The 16,762-nt window shown below is 36.9% G+C and overlaps 1 protein-coding gene across 1 annotated transcript in view; it reads left to right on the forward strand.

Moving 5' to 3' along the window:
• Positions 1-16,762, forward strand: part of LOC150091542 (P2X purinoceptor 4-like) — a 151,201-nt gene that overhangs the window by 48,199 nt on the left and 86,240 nt on the right. The window contains exon 4 of the mRNA XM_090384477.1: positions 8,536-8,611. Coding sequence (XP_090240603.1) covers positions 8,536-8,611 — 76 coding nt within the window. The remainder of the gene's footprint in view (positions 1-8,535; positions 8,612-16,762) is intronic.

A 16,762-nucleotide genomic window follows, 5' to 3' on the forward strand; every position in this document is an offset into this window, starting at 1 on the left:
TTTCCTGTTTTTTCTATTATAACAGCAATTCAAAACTTTATACTTTAGAATCGTAATTTGCAAATTGTAATATTGGTAATTGCAATTGTATTATTAGTAATTGTACCTGTAATATCCTAAAATATTCAAATTTGTAGCCCTTTTTGTTTTCCCACATCTGATGATGGGTATCAGTAAGATACATGAAACGTCAGCTTATTAAACTATATTGTAATTAATAATATAGTTTTATATTATAAAAATGTAGTTTATTTTTGCTTTATACAATGGGATAATCACCTATTATTAATTTCCCGTGATATAAGAGTGATATGAATATAATAATAACCTTTATGTTAAAATATTTCAGAAAATTTTAAGACACATCAGTGCTTGCTTACGTCAGTATTTAAGAGTATTTTTTATTCCAGTGACCCCATAAAAATCATGTCTAAGTTGATGTCGAAAAAAAGAAATGTTGATGCTGAGTGTCGTGTTTTAATGAGCGGTGGCCAATTAATTTCTTTTTTTTGCACTGCTCAATGATACTTGCACGTGTCTTATTTGCCATGAAGCCTTGTCGGTGTTCAAGGAATATAATGTGAAACGTCACTACACCACAAAACATGCCTCAAATTATGATAAATTTCAAGGAGCTTTGCGGCAGAAAAAACTCCAAGAACTAACCCAAACTTTTCAAAGTCAACAACAGAAGATTATAATTTTTACTCATCAAAATTTATCTGCAGTTAGAGCTAGTTTTCGAGCCTCCCAAATCATTGCTGAAGAAGGAAGAGCCTTTACGAATGGAGAATTTGTAAAACGAATTTGTTTGACAGTTGCAGAAAAAGTATGTCCTAAGAAAGTAAAGAATTTTGCATCACATTGTTGCTCTATTGCAAAATTGTGACATGGAACAATTTAACACTACTAATGAAACTGGTTGGTACTTGCAACCTGTGAGCCTAATGGACAATCTGTCCATTAGCATCAGTCCAGAAACTTTACTGTCACACCTCACATGCATATTTGTCACTATTTTTCATCACGCATTACCCTTTTCAACGTTGAAGTTAGTGGACACATTTAACCCATTGCATGATTTTATTCAGCATTAATGCTCATTCTGTGTTTTTTTCCCCTACATGTGGCCTCAGTCAATATAGGTTTCACAAGCTATTTAATTAAAGCCAGTGCCTTCCAATTCAGTCCAGTAAAAATGGGATATCTGGGGCATATAATTAAAACAGTTGGTTTGTCAGAGTTAATTTGTGAGAATATTAAAAAAATACTTCATTGATCTGTTTGACCATCTAATGTTTGCTCATTGGTGCTTCCATAAACCATTGCCTTTTTGTGGCTTTTTGATAGATAGGATATGCAGTGATTTATGCATCATCATTATTATTATTATTGGGGCTTAGAGGGGAACAGGTATCCTGTGTGTTATCAGACACTCAGCCTAAAACACTGATGGATCCAATATCTCTCTATTACTGAAGATTTAAGAGAATTCCGGTTGGCCTGCCTCCCTAAAATCCACTCATGCACACCTTCTCGATGGTAAGCCCTGTTACGTCACTTGGGTGGCAACGAATGTGTAGAGTGGTTCTCTTCAAGACGCCTGGTCAGCGTGAAGAGGAAAAGACCAAACGCTCCAGCATATGACAGCACGACAAAACAAATGCCCCTCAGTCCCCAGCAGTTTTCACTCTCCCTCTTACGGCAGCGAGAGGATCAGAGTGGAAGCAGAGGGTGCTAAGAATCTCTGGGTACGACCAGGCTGCCATGCACAGAAACTGAACTTGGCCTGTTATAACGTAAGATCACTCATCGGTGAAGACAGGATATTAGAGCTGGAAAAGGAATTAGAAAATGTGAATTGGAATATCATTGGTTTGGCTGAAACAAGAAGAAGAAATGAATCACTTATAAGTTTATCAAGTGGAAATCTGCTGTACACCAATGGAAACAGTGAAAGGAGTGAAGGTGGAGTTGGGTTTCTGGTCCATAAAGATTTTAAAAACAACATTTTGGAATTCAAAAGTACATCACCAAGGGTGTCAAGACTAATACTCAAGATTTCTAAGAGGTACAAGCTAAAGATTATAATGATTTATGCACCACATAGAGCCATGATGATGAAGAGGTTGAAGAAATGTACACCGAAATTGAGTCTTCTAGATGAGCAGAAAACCCACTACACTATTATTATGGGGGACTTCAATGCTAAGGTTAGAAAAAGACAAAACAGCACAGAAAGGGGAACTATAGGAAATTTTGGAATTGGTGAAAGAAATGAAAGAGGTGAAAGACGTGTGGAATTTACAGAATCTCAAGGACTGTCAGTAATGAACACTTTTTTTCATGAAAAGGGCGAATAGAAAGTGGACACGGAAGAGTCCAAATGGATTAACTAATGAAATCGACTTCATCCTCACTAACAGAAGATATATTGTGAATGATGTTACCGTCCTGAATAAGGTAAATGTTGGAAGTGATCACAGAATGGTAAGATGTACACTTGATATAGATAAAGGAAAGGAAAAAAACTGACTAGAGTAAATAATACAAAGGTCTTTGAGATAACAGAAGAGGAGAAAAAGCAGTATGTACTGGAACTTAAGAACAAGTTTGAGCTTCTGCAGACTGCTCAGGACCAAGATATCGACAAGGAATATTACAACTTTCTGAAAGTGATAAAGCCCAAGAAACCTATAGGGAAAAAGAAATCCAATCAAAACTAAAATGGACTTGGGCAGGACACATAGCTCGAAGAATGATGACAGATGGACTAAGAAAATAACAGAATGGTATCCAAGAGGAGCTAGAAGAAAACATGGAAGACAAAGGCGGAGATGGATAGATGAAATTCATGAGTTTGTGGGTAGTAAATGGATGGCCAGTGCTCAAAACAGAAGGAACTGGAAAGTTGCTGGAGAGGCCTTCATCCTGCAGTGGATTGAAAATGGCTGATGATGATGATTATTATTACTATATATAGAAATTTATATCCTGATGTCACTTGACTTACAATATGATTTGATACAGGTATATTTATATATTATATCCCTCTAGTTTTAACTGTTTAGCACTGGTTGGAGCATGATATAAAAATTAATTAATATAACATTACACTCTGCTGCAAAGGAATATGTATAGTTTTCACTTCCATGTTTTGGTGTGGTGACAGTTATTGTATAAACATTTGGGACTGTGTGTTGGAGAATTCCCAGAACTTAGTGGCAATGGGTGCAAGGAAACAAGCTTATACAGAATCAGCCAAAAAAAAACCCTGCCCCATCTTTTCATTCTCCCAATAATTTGTCTAATTCTTCCTTAACTTTATTCAGATGGAACTTGTTCTAAATTAATCATTCCGCGGCTGAAAGCAAACTTTCATATATCTATCTCAATCATCCTGTTTCAATTTAAATTTGCCCTCTTATGGTAAGGAATGTTGAAAAAGTAAGGATGCCATAAGCATTTCAAGCCTTAAATGCTTCAGTCAGGTCTCCTTGTAGGTGCCTAGGTTCCAAGCACTTCTATTTGCAGAATTGAAGTCTTTTAAGGTAAAAGTCCTTTTTGTCTTAGGCTAATCTTGTTGCTCTTCTCTCACACATTTCAACAGATCCACATCTATTTTAAAATAAGGTTTGACCTGTATACAGTATCAAGATGTGGCAGAATTATTGCCTTATGCAATGGGATATTCACCTCTTGTCCTTGCTGTCAAAATTCATGTGTATCATTGACCCCATGAGCTGTCCTAGCAGCCTGTCTGCACTGCTCAGAGAACTTCATCTCGGACTGTACAATTACCCTTAGTCTCTTTCATTCTCCACCAACCTGAGTGCAGTATTATTGCAGCAGTCCCCATTTATAATCACCCCTTCTGCCACTTAATCATCCTTTATCCATAACAGTAAATTGCCCCTAATGACACACTGTTTCAATTGTATAGCAGTCTTTCATGTGGAAGAGTATCAAAGTCCTTGCTGAAATCTAAGTTTATGTGATTTTCAAATTACTTTTTGCATTCAGTTCCATTGTTACTGTTGCTAATTTGATTGGTGAACATTATTTGCCCATGAAAAAAACTTTATAGTTCTGTAATTGCTCACTTTGCCCTTTTATCTTCCTTTGTGATTAGGAGAGAAATTTGTACATCTCCATTCTGTAGGGACCCCTTCCCCACCAGAATGTGCCATAATTTGCTGATTTGTCTAAATAATGGCTCCAGAAAATCATCAATTTAAAAGACTTGCAGGCTTTTAAATTGGTATGAATATATGGTGGATGGATGTTTCTTAGTCATTCTATTAAAAATAGGATATTATGCTTGTGTGAGTGTGAGATTGTCAGTTTAGTTGTAGTGCCAATGTGATCATTTTTATTATTTGTAAATCTCACTGAAATATTGTATTGGGGTGCCGTGTTATTCCTGTAACAACTCTACTTCTAGTGGACATTTTCATCAAATTTTATATTTAGTAAAATTTAAAAATAACCTTTAAAAATATTTGTCAAGCCATTCCAAATTTCATTAAAATCCAGCAATTATTATTTATTTTTCCCATACAATTTGTATGTAAAAAAAAAAAAAAAATATATAAAAAAAACTAGGTTAAATGTAAATTTTAATGCATTACTATTAACTTTAGGCAGTATGCACATGCATTGCATGTATTGTTATGTAAGACTCGTGAATGTGGTGTTGCTTGTGAAGAGATACGTATATGGAGGAAAGAACTTAAAAAAAAAGTATGTGGGAGATTTTTTTTTTTATTTCCAGTTTTTAAGATTTTTCTTTTTTTAACTAGTTCATTCAATAACTGTATATAGGTAACCCTCGTATAACACGGTAGTTTGGTTCCTACAAAATCTTGTGTAATGCAAAACCATGTAAAAAGGACTAAGAACCAGTGCAAAAAGGGGAGTTATGTTCCAAAAGCTAACAAAAATACACTTTTTTTTTTATATAACTATCGGAGACTTAATTTTTACAGTAGTAATAACTTAATATTTTAACTTTATTTTTATAATAGTAGTAACTTAAATAGTAATTACTGAACAAACATCTTACTTTACAAACCGTGATACTTATATGTAAGATAATGTACGATCATTTAATTTTCTTCCTCTTCATCGCTACTAAGCACAATCTCTTCTGCAGCATATAGATTTCATGTACCTTCTGCTCTCTCTTTAAAGGTCACGAACTGCATGCTTTGAAGTCACAATTTTTTATGGTCTTAAACAAGCACAAGTTCAGTAGCATAGAATCAAGGATCTCCCAACAAAATACAGTGGCCCCCACTTTAAAGATATAAAACACAAATTTAACTTTATTACTTTACCAATTAAAACAGTTAAATGATACATGAAAATCAGAAGAATATTTTCCAGTTAAAATTTATTTGTTTTTTATATGATAGAATATTTCATGGAGGGGGAAACCCACCGAATTCCAGCTATCGGTACTATAGTGCAAGAAGATAGTTTTCTACCTGTTTATAATTGATTGCACTAACAGAAAAGCCCAATAAATCAGAAACTGCAAATTGTTTTTATTGTTTTATGGTAGTGACTTCCAGAAATGTGCTTTAGAAAAATATCACGAAGGCGATAACGACTAGCGAGTCAACAGCAGGGATTCACAAAAGGGAATTTTGTTAAATATAAGAGAAATTCTCATACCTTACTATAGGAATGCTCTTCAACCAACACTCACCCCTCAACTTATCCAGTTCATCCATTATGAAAAAAGGTTAAAGTTAGTAATGCGATATTATCCATAAAATTCATTATCAATACATACGGTTTTATTAAAAAAAAAAAACTACTCTTGTGTTCAAAAAGCGAATTGTAGTCAATGCACACCAAAGACCAAACCAACCAACAATCACAGACTGGGAATCAAAGACAATAGTCAAATTTTCCTCATTATTTTTAGTTAAACTTCTTTATAAGTGACTAAGTGAAATCTGTGCTCACAAGAAGTAAGATGACAAAACTTAACAATATCCACTCTCTTAGGAGCCAAATTTATTACCGTAGAGATTATTTTTGTTAACCAATGTGAATACCACTATTCACACATGCGCTTAAATGTCCATGAATCTGAAATTATATCTAACATAATAGCAGGGTTTTCCCAGCTGAAAAGCTCAAAAATACTGTGTTATGCAAGATTTCCTGTAATTCTCAAACCATGTTAGAGCGATACCGTGTTGTGTGAGGATTGCTACAATTTATCAATCACGTTAGAGCGAAACCGTGTTGTAGAAGTACCGTGTTATATGGGGGTTGCCTGTATATTTTATTTTTTTGAGCCGTAGAACATCACTTGTATTAAAAAAAGTTTGATTATCAATTTCATCAGTTATTAAAGAAAAGGGTCATTCAGAGGAAAACAGCAGTAGTATTGTTTGCAACTATACATTTAATGCTAAATCATTGGTGGAGGGAATTATTTTCCATCAGTTATCAATCCAGAGTGCAGTTGCTCTGTTTTCAACTATGTTGAAAAATGAGGTTCCTTACTGTAGGTTTGATAAAGAATTGTTTAGCTTTTGTTATTAATCATTAGCATTACCATTAGTAGAGTCATATGATGCAAGAAAACAAGCTTATACACACATATGGGCAGCTCGCAGGCCGTATCCGGCCCTCTACTTCTTTTGATCCGGCCCTAATCTATTTCAGCGAAGTTTGTCTGATTCATGGTGGGAGAAAACATGGTGTGTTCTACTAACTCACATTAAGCTGACGTTATATGACTTGTGCAAAACACACCATGTTTTCTCCCACCAAGGTCTCTTTCTCACTTTGACTAGCGGCGTGTGTGAACGTGTTACGTGTCAGTTCGGTGCCTGCATTGATATTGTGTTCTGTTCGGTTGTGTTACAGACTGTTGTGTTCTGTTTACACATCCAGTCCATGGGGACCTCTCCTGAGTCCAAGTAAACTCATAATTATATAAGGGTGTGCTTACTTCCTTTGCTGCCTCCTTTAATATAACTGGATGGATCCCATCCATCTTCAGAATATTTTTTTTTGAAGAAGTACACTTATATTAGGTGTGGCATGTTATTAATATCTCTTTTATATTTAGAAATGTTAATAGCAAAGACAGTTAATGACATTTTTAGTAATGTGATTTATCTTATATTCCATCTTAGTTTATAAAGCATTAGATGCTTTCATACGATGGGCGTTTGATAAATTATCTACCTACCTATGAAAGAAATGAGATAGAGGCAAAAATATGTTTTATTTTTCAATGCAACTCCCCTGAACTTCAATACACTTGTTCCATTTTGTTGGCAATGAGGAAATGCTAGACACATAAAATTCTTTTTCCTGTCCATTAAACAATGCAGAAACAGCAGACTTCAGTTCATTATCATCAGCAAAGCAACTACCACATAAGTTTTAATTGACATGTAGAAATAGGAAATAGTCACTGGAGGCCAGATTTGGAGGAGTAAGTTCTGTAAGGTCACAGTCTCTCAAAGCAGCTGCAATAACATGTGAAATGTTCACTAGTGCATTGTCGTGAAGAAGCAGCACAAATCTGGATAGTTTTCCATGGCATTTTCCCCTTAGGTTGTAGAGTAGGGATGCATGTGACTCCCCAATGACTCTGTGTGTTCCAAGTAGTGAATGTACAAATTTCCCTCAGCATCCCAAAAAATGGTGGCCATAACCTTGACAGCTGAAGGGTGTGTAAAATTTTTTGTGTGGGGGAAAAAACCTTTGTGCTTCCATTGCATTGATCCTTGCATGGTCTCAGGATCCCAGTGATAAATCTGTTTCATCACCCATAACAATTCTGGAAATGAAAGTTTCAGGATCCCTTCCATAAAGCTCTAAATTCTCCTCACGACACTGTACTCTGAATTTCTTCTGCACAGGGGTCAAAAATTATCCTTACTCATCCCCAAATGTTCATGGAAAATGGCTGTAACTGTTCCCTCAGATATGTCATTCCTTAGAGATTTGGGACACCTTTAAACATCTGGCATTCAGCACAAAGGTTTTCATAGCTTGGTACATTTCTGGAGTGGTTGCTGTCACAGGCCTTTCTGGATGTGGATCATCTTCGATGGACTCTCTACTCTACTTGAATTGTTTTGGCCAGAATTTCACCTGGTAATCTGAAGGTATGCTGTTGCCATAGACAGCCACCATCCTTTCATGAATGGCCTTTGGCTCATTTCCTTCTTTGGTGAGAAACTTGATGACTGAACGATGCTCCAATTTTAGCAAATCCATAATTGTCTTCCTTCTATCTGTTACAGCAGCACAACTTAAAAACATAGTGGGATCAAAATTAGTATGATTCAAGTTGAATGTAGGAACATAATAAATCATGAATTATTGAAATATAACTGTGGGAAGTACCTTAGGTAGATAATTTATTCAATGCTGCTCATATATATGTAATTGTGTACTGAATGCATTACGTTTTGTAATTAATTGTAGTAACTCTTTTGAAAAGTATCCTTTTAATAAGTAGGGAACTATAGGAAATTTTTTCTTTCTTTCCAGGATATTGACGTGAAGAGTGCACTTTGTAATTCAAGTTCAGATTGTAAAAAAGGAACAGTACTTCTATTAGGAAATGGTATGTCCCCCCCCCATAAAAGTAATAGAAAAGTTCAAACTCATTTCTTTTTATGGTATTCTTTTAGATTTGATATTCACTTACTATTATGATAAGGTATAACCTCACAAATATGGAAAACATTAGGACTTAATCCCTGCTGGATTTTGAGACATAATTCTCTTTGGCTACATTGATAATAAAGTGCAGAGCTCATCAACTGCTGGAAAAAGATTATGCAATATTCCAACCAAGCAACAGAGTAATGTGTCCCTTACCACAATTATAGTATGTTGTTCATTTCAAGAAACCTTCCCAAGCATCACACAGAATATGTATTCTTTAAAAAACAAATGGGAGAAAAAATAACTGCTGTAGCTTACTGAAGCAGCATGTTCCTTAATTGTAAACAAGACTCATACTGATATGATTGGAGAGTTTGATTGATGATCAGGTTCCTTTTCTCTTAATCATAACTGACAGCCTACCATTATTCTAACTGTACTTTTGAGTGGCATAACATGTAGTGCACAGGAAACATTCTATGGTTGCTGTTCTGCTTGTCATACGGAAGTGTTGAAGGTATATATAATATAATACAATATAATTGCTATATTGCATATGTGGCAACATCAGTTGATAATATTGCTTCTACTGAGAATCTTGTGCAGGTGAAGTTGAAGCCATTTCTAGTATCACATTTCAAGCTTAACCGGGAAAAATCTTTTCCTATAAGCTTTGCAGAGCTCCTCAAGTTCATAGTTAATCTAAAAGGTTTCATCATATATCACTTTTGTGATATATGATGAAATCTTATATATATCATCATATATCACAATATTTTCATCATATATCACAATATTTTATCAGTAGAATTCTGATAAAATAACATTGTCTCACAGTACTTTTGAAGCAGGACTTCTGTTCCTTAAACCAATTCTGAGTTGTCTTATTTGCCATATTCTAGCATATGTCTACCTTTTGAAACAAATTGTAAAAATTTTAAGGTTAATTTATAAATTGAGTATAAAACCTGAAAACCTGAAGGTACATGCTTAGAGTTAGATAGACATGAATTAATACCAATATACCTTTGCAATTATGGTCCATTTCCCTCAACATGAATTGTTGAGGAGGCTTCCGTCCTGCAGTGGGTTGATAATGGCTGAACTTTACCTTTGCAATTTATTACAAAGGTCATTCGGCCCCGAGTGCCAAGCGAGTGATCAAAGCGATATACAAAGCGATTTGAAAGCGTCTTTTTTCCAAGCGACTGATTAGAGAGTTTGTTAAAACCTTTTCTTTTATAAAGTTATTTATTTTGGCTCTTCCTAAATAAAGGAGTAAGCTTCCTGACAAGAAAGGAAAGACACCTTTCTATTATATATATAAGTAACTTCTCTAACACACTAACCACTAACCACTTTTCGCTTGGTCACTGGTGGCACCGCTCCTGCCTCCACGTGGCGGGGCCGGTAACCTGGGACAAGAAAGTCCCTCTCCCGGGGCTAAAAGGAGCAAACATGGAATTTGATAATTTTCCTCCAATTGAGCCTCGACGCTCATCAGGTCCAAAAGTCAATGACACAGATCATGACACATCACAGTCGAAAAGACTGCGAACTGACAAAGAGCAACAGGAATTCCCATCTTTCCTAATTTTCCACTCCTTGACAAACATATGCATGAATACGCTCTCCCCATTTCTGATACAGAAATGCTTGGAAAGCTCATCAGGTTCGCCTAAAATGGTGAAAAGGCTTAGATCCGGAGATTTGCTAATAGAAAGTGCGAGTCGTAAGCAATCAGAGACTCTGCTGAACCTCTCAACCTTTGGTGGTATTCCAGTACAAGTTACACCCCATGCAACACTAAATACCTCCAGAGGGGTAATTGCTGAGTGGGATTTGATGAATGTCACAGATGAAGAACTGGTCCAAGAATTAAAAGAACAGAAAGTCTCAGAAGCTAAGCGGATTATGATCAGAAAAGATGGTCAGCTTGTTCCCACACGGAACATCATCCTAACGTTTGGCACACCAAATTTACCATTGAATGTTAAAGCCGGCTATCTAAACTGCCGTGTAAGACCATACATTCCTAATCCCATCAGGTGTTATAAGTGCCAAAAGTTTGGGCACTCTCAGACCGTCTGTCGAGGGGATGCAGTGTGCCCAAACTGTGGTTCAAAATCTCACACACAAACGGAATGTGATGCTGAAACGCCACATTGTCCGAACTGTCAAGGCCAACATCCCGCTTATTCAAGGACCTGTGAACTATGGAAAACAGGAAAAAAGATACAAAAATACAGAGTAGAACGGAAAGTGACGTACCAGGAGGCGAAGAAACAAATTATGCTTACGACACCAAAATATACCTATGCAACAGCAGCAAAGAAATTCCAGTCAGCCACCACTCAAACAGACGTTTCAATTCCCCCAACCATATCTATTTCAGATTGGGCCCGAAAAATACTCTCAACCTCACAGCAATCCACTAAACAACAACATGCAACAGATCGTGCAAGTAATACACCAATTACAGTACCATCAAATGTATCGCAGTCCTCCTCAGAAATCATAAAAACTAAGATAGTAGCTCCAATGCAAAAAACTCAGCCAAATTTAACAAATATGGATACAGATGAAACCATTAACCAGGATGAGCCAATCTTAGATCTACACGCAGAAGATGACATGGACACCGGACGACCTATTTTCTTGAAAAAAGAAAGAATAAAATTGGAGAGACAGAAACAGACTGGACCTAAAAGGCAGACTGAACCAAACCCAACTACTAAAAACAAATAATGGATCACATCATACAGTGGAACTGTAGAGGCCTACGTAGCAACATTGATGATATCTATGACCTAATCCAACAGTACAGTCCGGTAAGCATTTGTTTACAAGAAACTAATCTACCATCACAAGTAATCCCAAAAATCAAGAACTATACTATATATCAGCATAACAGAAATAACAATAACACTGTGCATGGAGGTGTGGCCATTCTTGTAAACTCAAGAATTCCTACTAACCATATTCCACTGCAGACCCCCTTAGAAGCAGTAGCAGTACGTGTCTCCCTAGGAATCCTGTTAACAATAGTGTCTATCTACCTATCACCAAACAAAATATATACTTATAATGATCTAGAAGAACTTCTGCTGCAGATCCCACCCCCCTTTTGTTTATTGGGGGATTTTAATGCCCACCATCCACTCTGGGGCTCCCCGCATACAGACAGACGAGGAAAAATTCTGGAATCGCTACTTGACAAATGTAATCTAACACTGCTGAACACTGGTGCAGATACTTACATTCATTTCGCTACTAGAACAACTACAGCTATAGATTTAACAATCTGCTCTCCAACATTGTATCCCCTCATTCGCTGGTCAACAATGGATAATCCCCTAAACAGTGACCATTATCCGATAATTTGTGAAATCCAAACATCTAGAATACCTCAGGCTAATAATATGCACTTAAAATGGAAATTTTGCAAAGCAGATTGGAAGTTGTTTGCTTCTAATATCTCATTCGACAATGAAATTATCAGAAATAAATCCATCGATGATGCTACACAACACATCACAGTTGAGATCCTAAATGCCGCAACCAAGGCTATACCCAAAATCCGTACCGGTTCTTCTAAACATGCAAATTTGTGGTGGAGTGATGCGTGCCAGCTTGCCAAAAAAGAGAAAAATCGGGCATGGAACCTATTTCGAAAACACCCAACAACGGAGAACCTTATAAATTTCAAAAAACTTAAAGCAAAAGCACGATTTGTAAGAAAAAAGGCTAAAAAAGATTCTTGGATTCAGTTTGCCTCTACTATAACGAAAGATACCAATAGCAGAATAATCTGGAATAAAATAAAAAAACTGAATGGACGATTCTTACCAACGCCCAATACAATACTGAAATGGAACGGACAAGACTTATCTTCTCCAAATGATATAGCCAATGCTCTTGCAGAAAACTTTGCCAAAATATCAGATATTGCTGCATATCAATCATCCTTTCAGCAACATAAAAGAAGGGTTGAGAAATGCAAATTAAATTTCAGCACAAAACTAACACATCCATATAATCAGTCGTTTACGTTTTTGGAACTACAGGACGCTCTAAAAAAATCAACGAATGGGGCATCAGGTCCTGATGGGATTTATTATCTCATGCTGCAACATCTAGACAAAAAGGCGTTAAACTCCCTATTGCTGTTTCTCAATCGGCTCTTCTCCGAAAGCCACTATCCTCACTCATGGTGTCATTCAACAGTGCTAGCGTTTCCTAAAGCTGGAAAAGATCAGACGAATCCATGCAACTATAGACCAATATCCCTTACCAGCTGCTTGGGCAAGACATTAGAAAAGATGATACACAATAGGCTTATATGGTACATAGAATCTCATTCAGTCATTAACTGTAATCAATATGGCTTCCGCAAAAACCGATCCACATTAGACTTGATGGTGAAAGCAGAGTGTAGTATACGAAACGCCTTTATCCGAAAAGAACATTTTGTCATGGTGTGCCTAGACATTGAAAAAGCATTTGACACCACCTGGCGCTATGGCATTCTACAAGACCTCTATGCCATAGGACTCAGAGGTCGGCTCCCAATGATCATAGAGAGTTACCTTAAAAAAAGAACTTTCCAAGTGAGATACCGTAATGCTCTTTCACAATCTTTTGTCCAAAGAGAAGGTGTACCACAGGGTTCGGTACTCAGTGCTACACTCTTTGCTCTCAGGATAAACAATTTAGTGCCCAACATTTTGGGTAACGTAGACACCTATCTGTATGCTGATGATCTTGCAATATCCTGCCATTCACAGAACATGCGTTCCATTGAACGACAACTGCAACTTTCCATAAACAAAATAGTGTCATGGACTTCACATAATGGTTATCGTCTATCCGCAACCAAAACTGTAGCCATTCACTTTTGTAAAAAACGTCAGTTACATCCAGAACCTGAATTAACATTGGGAAATAAACCGATACCAATCACTAACAATATCCGATTCTTGGGCATGACATTTGACACCAAACTGACATTCCAGAAGCATATACTACAAACACGAACTATCTGTATGAAAAAGCTGAATATACTTAAAGTTATCTCATCCATGACATGGGGAGCTGATCGCTATACTCTGCTCCATCTATACAGAGCTTTAATAAGATCGCGATTAGATTACGGCGCTCCAGTTTATGATTCCGCTCGAAAGACTCTGTTGGCCTGTCTTGACACAGTACAACACAGTGCGCTCAGGATTGCTCTTGGGGCATTCAGGACTTCGCCAATCCAAAGCCTATATATAGAAGCCAATGAACCTCCACTCCATCTACGGAGAAAGATGCTGCTCCTCAACTATGCAGTTAAAATAAATAGTTTTCCATATCATCCTATCTGGTCACACCTCTATGATCCCCAATGGGTAAACCTTTTTAGAAATAAACCGCATGAAAACAAACCTACAGGAATCCGTCTACAAGAACTAATTCAGCAGTGGAATATGCATTTGACCAATATTCATCAAGATAGAGAAATTGTGCAACCTCCATGGAAAGCATGCATACCTTCATGTGATTATTACTTTCAACGTTGGGGGAAACAATCCCTGAACAATGAAACTTTTCAGAAAATACATGCAGCCCACTCCTTGGCAAATTCACAAACTCTGCAAATCTATACTGATGGCTCCAAAAGTGACACAGCTGTGGGAGCTGCTGTGGTTCTACCAACATCAACAGTCTCTGTCTCGTTGCCTCAGGAATGCAGTGTTTTCACTGCAGAACTCTATGCCATTAAGATGGGTTTGACTTTCATTGCTACTAACTCCACACCGAAGACTATAATATATACAGATTCTTTGAGTGCAGTGACAGCGCTCCATGGCAATTCTCGCTCTCCACATCCATTGATAACTCTAATAAGAACTCAAATATTGGATCTCCATAAAAATAAGCAGAGTGTTACTTTTTGTTGGATCCCAGGGCACACAGGAATACCAGGTAATGAGCATGCAGATAAAGCAGCAAGAAATCCCACTGACAATGACAATATCCAGATTCCTTTCACAGACTATAAATTAATCATTCATCGAATATGCAATGAAAAATGGAGAGAAATTTGGCACAATCAGTTAAATAACAAGTTACGAAATATAAAACAGAATCCGCAGGTATGGAAATCTAGTTTCCGCTCAAACAGGCACGAAGAGGTTGTACTTGCCAGAGCACGTATTGGACATACCCACCTTACGCATCTCTATTTATTGCAGGGAAATAACCCCCCACTATGTTTGCATTGTGATTCACCACTAACTATAAAACATATTCTTGTAGAGTGCGACCATTATCAGTCTATCAGATTAACATCATTTAGATCCCTCCGTAACTTGAATGAATCTCTTCAACTAAGACATATACTTGGAGACAACTCTAATCTATCTGAATTTTTTCACTTTCTGAAACAGATTAATATATATATGCTCTTATAAACTCCCTTTACTGACCTGTACAGTGTCTCTCCACAGAAATAGGCGCAATTTGGTCATAGTAGCCCTTGCGCCAAAAAAAAAAAAAAAAACAACAACAAAGGTCATTCAAATAAAAACCACAAAAATTAAATGTCAATAATTATTTCATGAAAAAAAAAAAGGAAACTGCATTTCAGTCTTCGACGTGGGCCTCATTACTTTCAACACATTTCTTCTAATGCTATACCAATGTGTGGCTTCCTTAAGAGAAGTTTCATGGTTGGTGATGGAACTATTTGTGCACCACTCTCTTCATCTAACAAGTAGAAATGTCCTATTACTATATCTTTCATTGGCCAGAAAAAAGGGAAAATCAGATGAGATTAAGTCTGAATATGGAGGATGGGGTAATATCTCAAACTTCATCACCTCTGTATCAGGTGTGATTATGGACATTACCATGCTGCTGACACATATCTCAGTACATAAACCATGATGTTTCATTTGAATTGCTGGCTTTAATTGGTTCAGAAGCAGATCACAGTATTTGTCACTAATGACAAATTAGTGTCTGTCTGTCTGTGATCTGCTTCTGAACCAATTAAAGCCAGCAATTCAAATGAAACATCATGGTTTACTGTACTGAGATATGTGTCAGCAGCATAGTAATGTCCATAATCACACCTGATACAGAGGTGATGTATAAAACCTGTCTGTCTGTCTGTCTGTCGAAAGCAGATAATTGAATTAAAAAGTAGACAGTTGTCCTAATCCAGATTTTACTATAATGCATCATTATTGATGTGTATAGAAAAAGAAAAATAGACTTATGTGCAGGGTGAACCTATATATTGGATATGCAGTGGTTTTTACATGGATAATCATATTTCCTTTAGCCCCCCCCACCAAGAACTGACAGTTGATTAGTAACGTGATCAATATTTGCATTTGGAGATGTACTCATGTCCTGTTCCATCTGTCTTTTGTGGGTGGGTGCGTGTGGATACACCCAGGGAAGGTACCCATGGACTCGAGATGTGCAAATGTGACCCCAATTCACAAAGGAGGATCAAAGGGCAACACAAGTAATTATTGACCTGTTAGTTTAACTTCTGTTCCAGGAAAATTAATGGAGGCACGTTGAAGAAGCATTGCAGGATCATCTAGACAAGACTTCAGTTATAGTTCGGACACAGCATGGTTTTGTTAAGAGAAAGTCTTGCCTGACCAATTTGATTGGATACTATGATGTGGTCACAAAGGAACTGGATGCAGGGAATACTTTGATATCATATATTTGGATCTTAGAAAGGCTTTTGATACTGTTGCACATGGAAGACTGCTGAACAAATTGGAGCAGTGTGGCATTGGAGGCAAATTGCTGCTATGGATAAAGGGATGGTTGAGTGGGAGAAGACAGAGTGGTAATCAATGGACACTGCTCTACATGGACTAATGTTATTAGTGGAGTCTCTCAGGGTTCAGTGTTGGGCCCATTGTTGTTTTCTGTATTTATAAATGATATTGATGATGGTATATCAAGCTTAATGTTCAAGTTTGCAGACGATACGAAGGTTGGCAGGGTTGTTAAGGACACTGACAGTATGCTGCTGCAACAGGATCTAGAAAAGTTGAACAGATGGGCTGAGAGGTGGCAAATGAAGTTTAAC

Source organism: Mastigoproctus giganteus, chromosome 1 (assembly GCF_048544385.1).
Source record: "Mastigoproctus giganteus isolate SK-2022 chromosome 1, ASM4854438v1, whole genome shotgun sequence".
NCBI lineage: Eukaryota > Metazoa > Arthropoda > Arachnida > Uropygi > Thelyphonidae > Mastigoproctus > Mastigoproctus giganteus.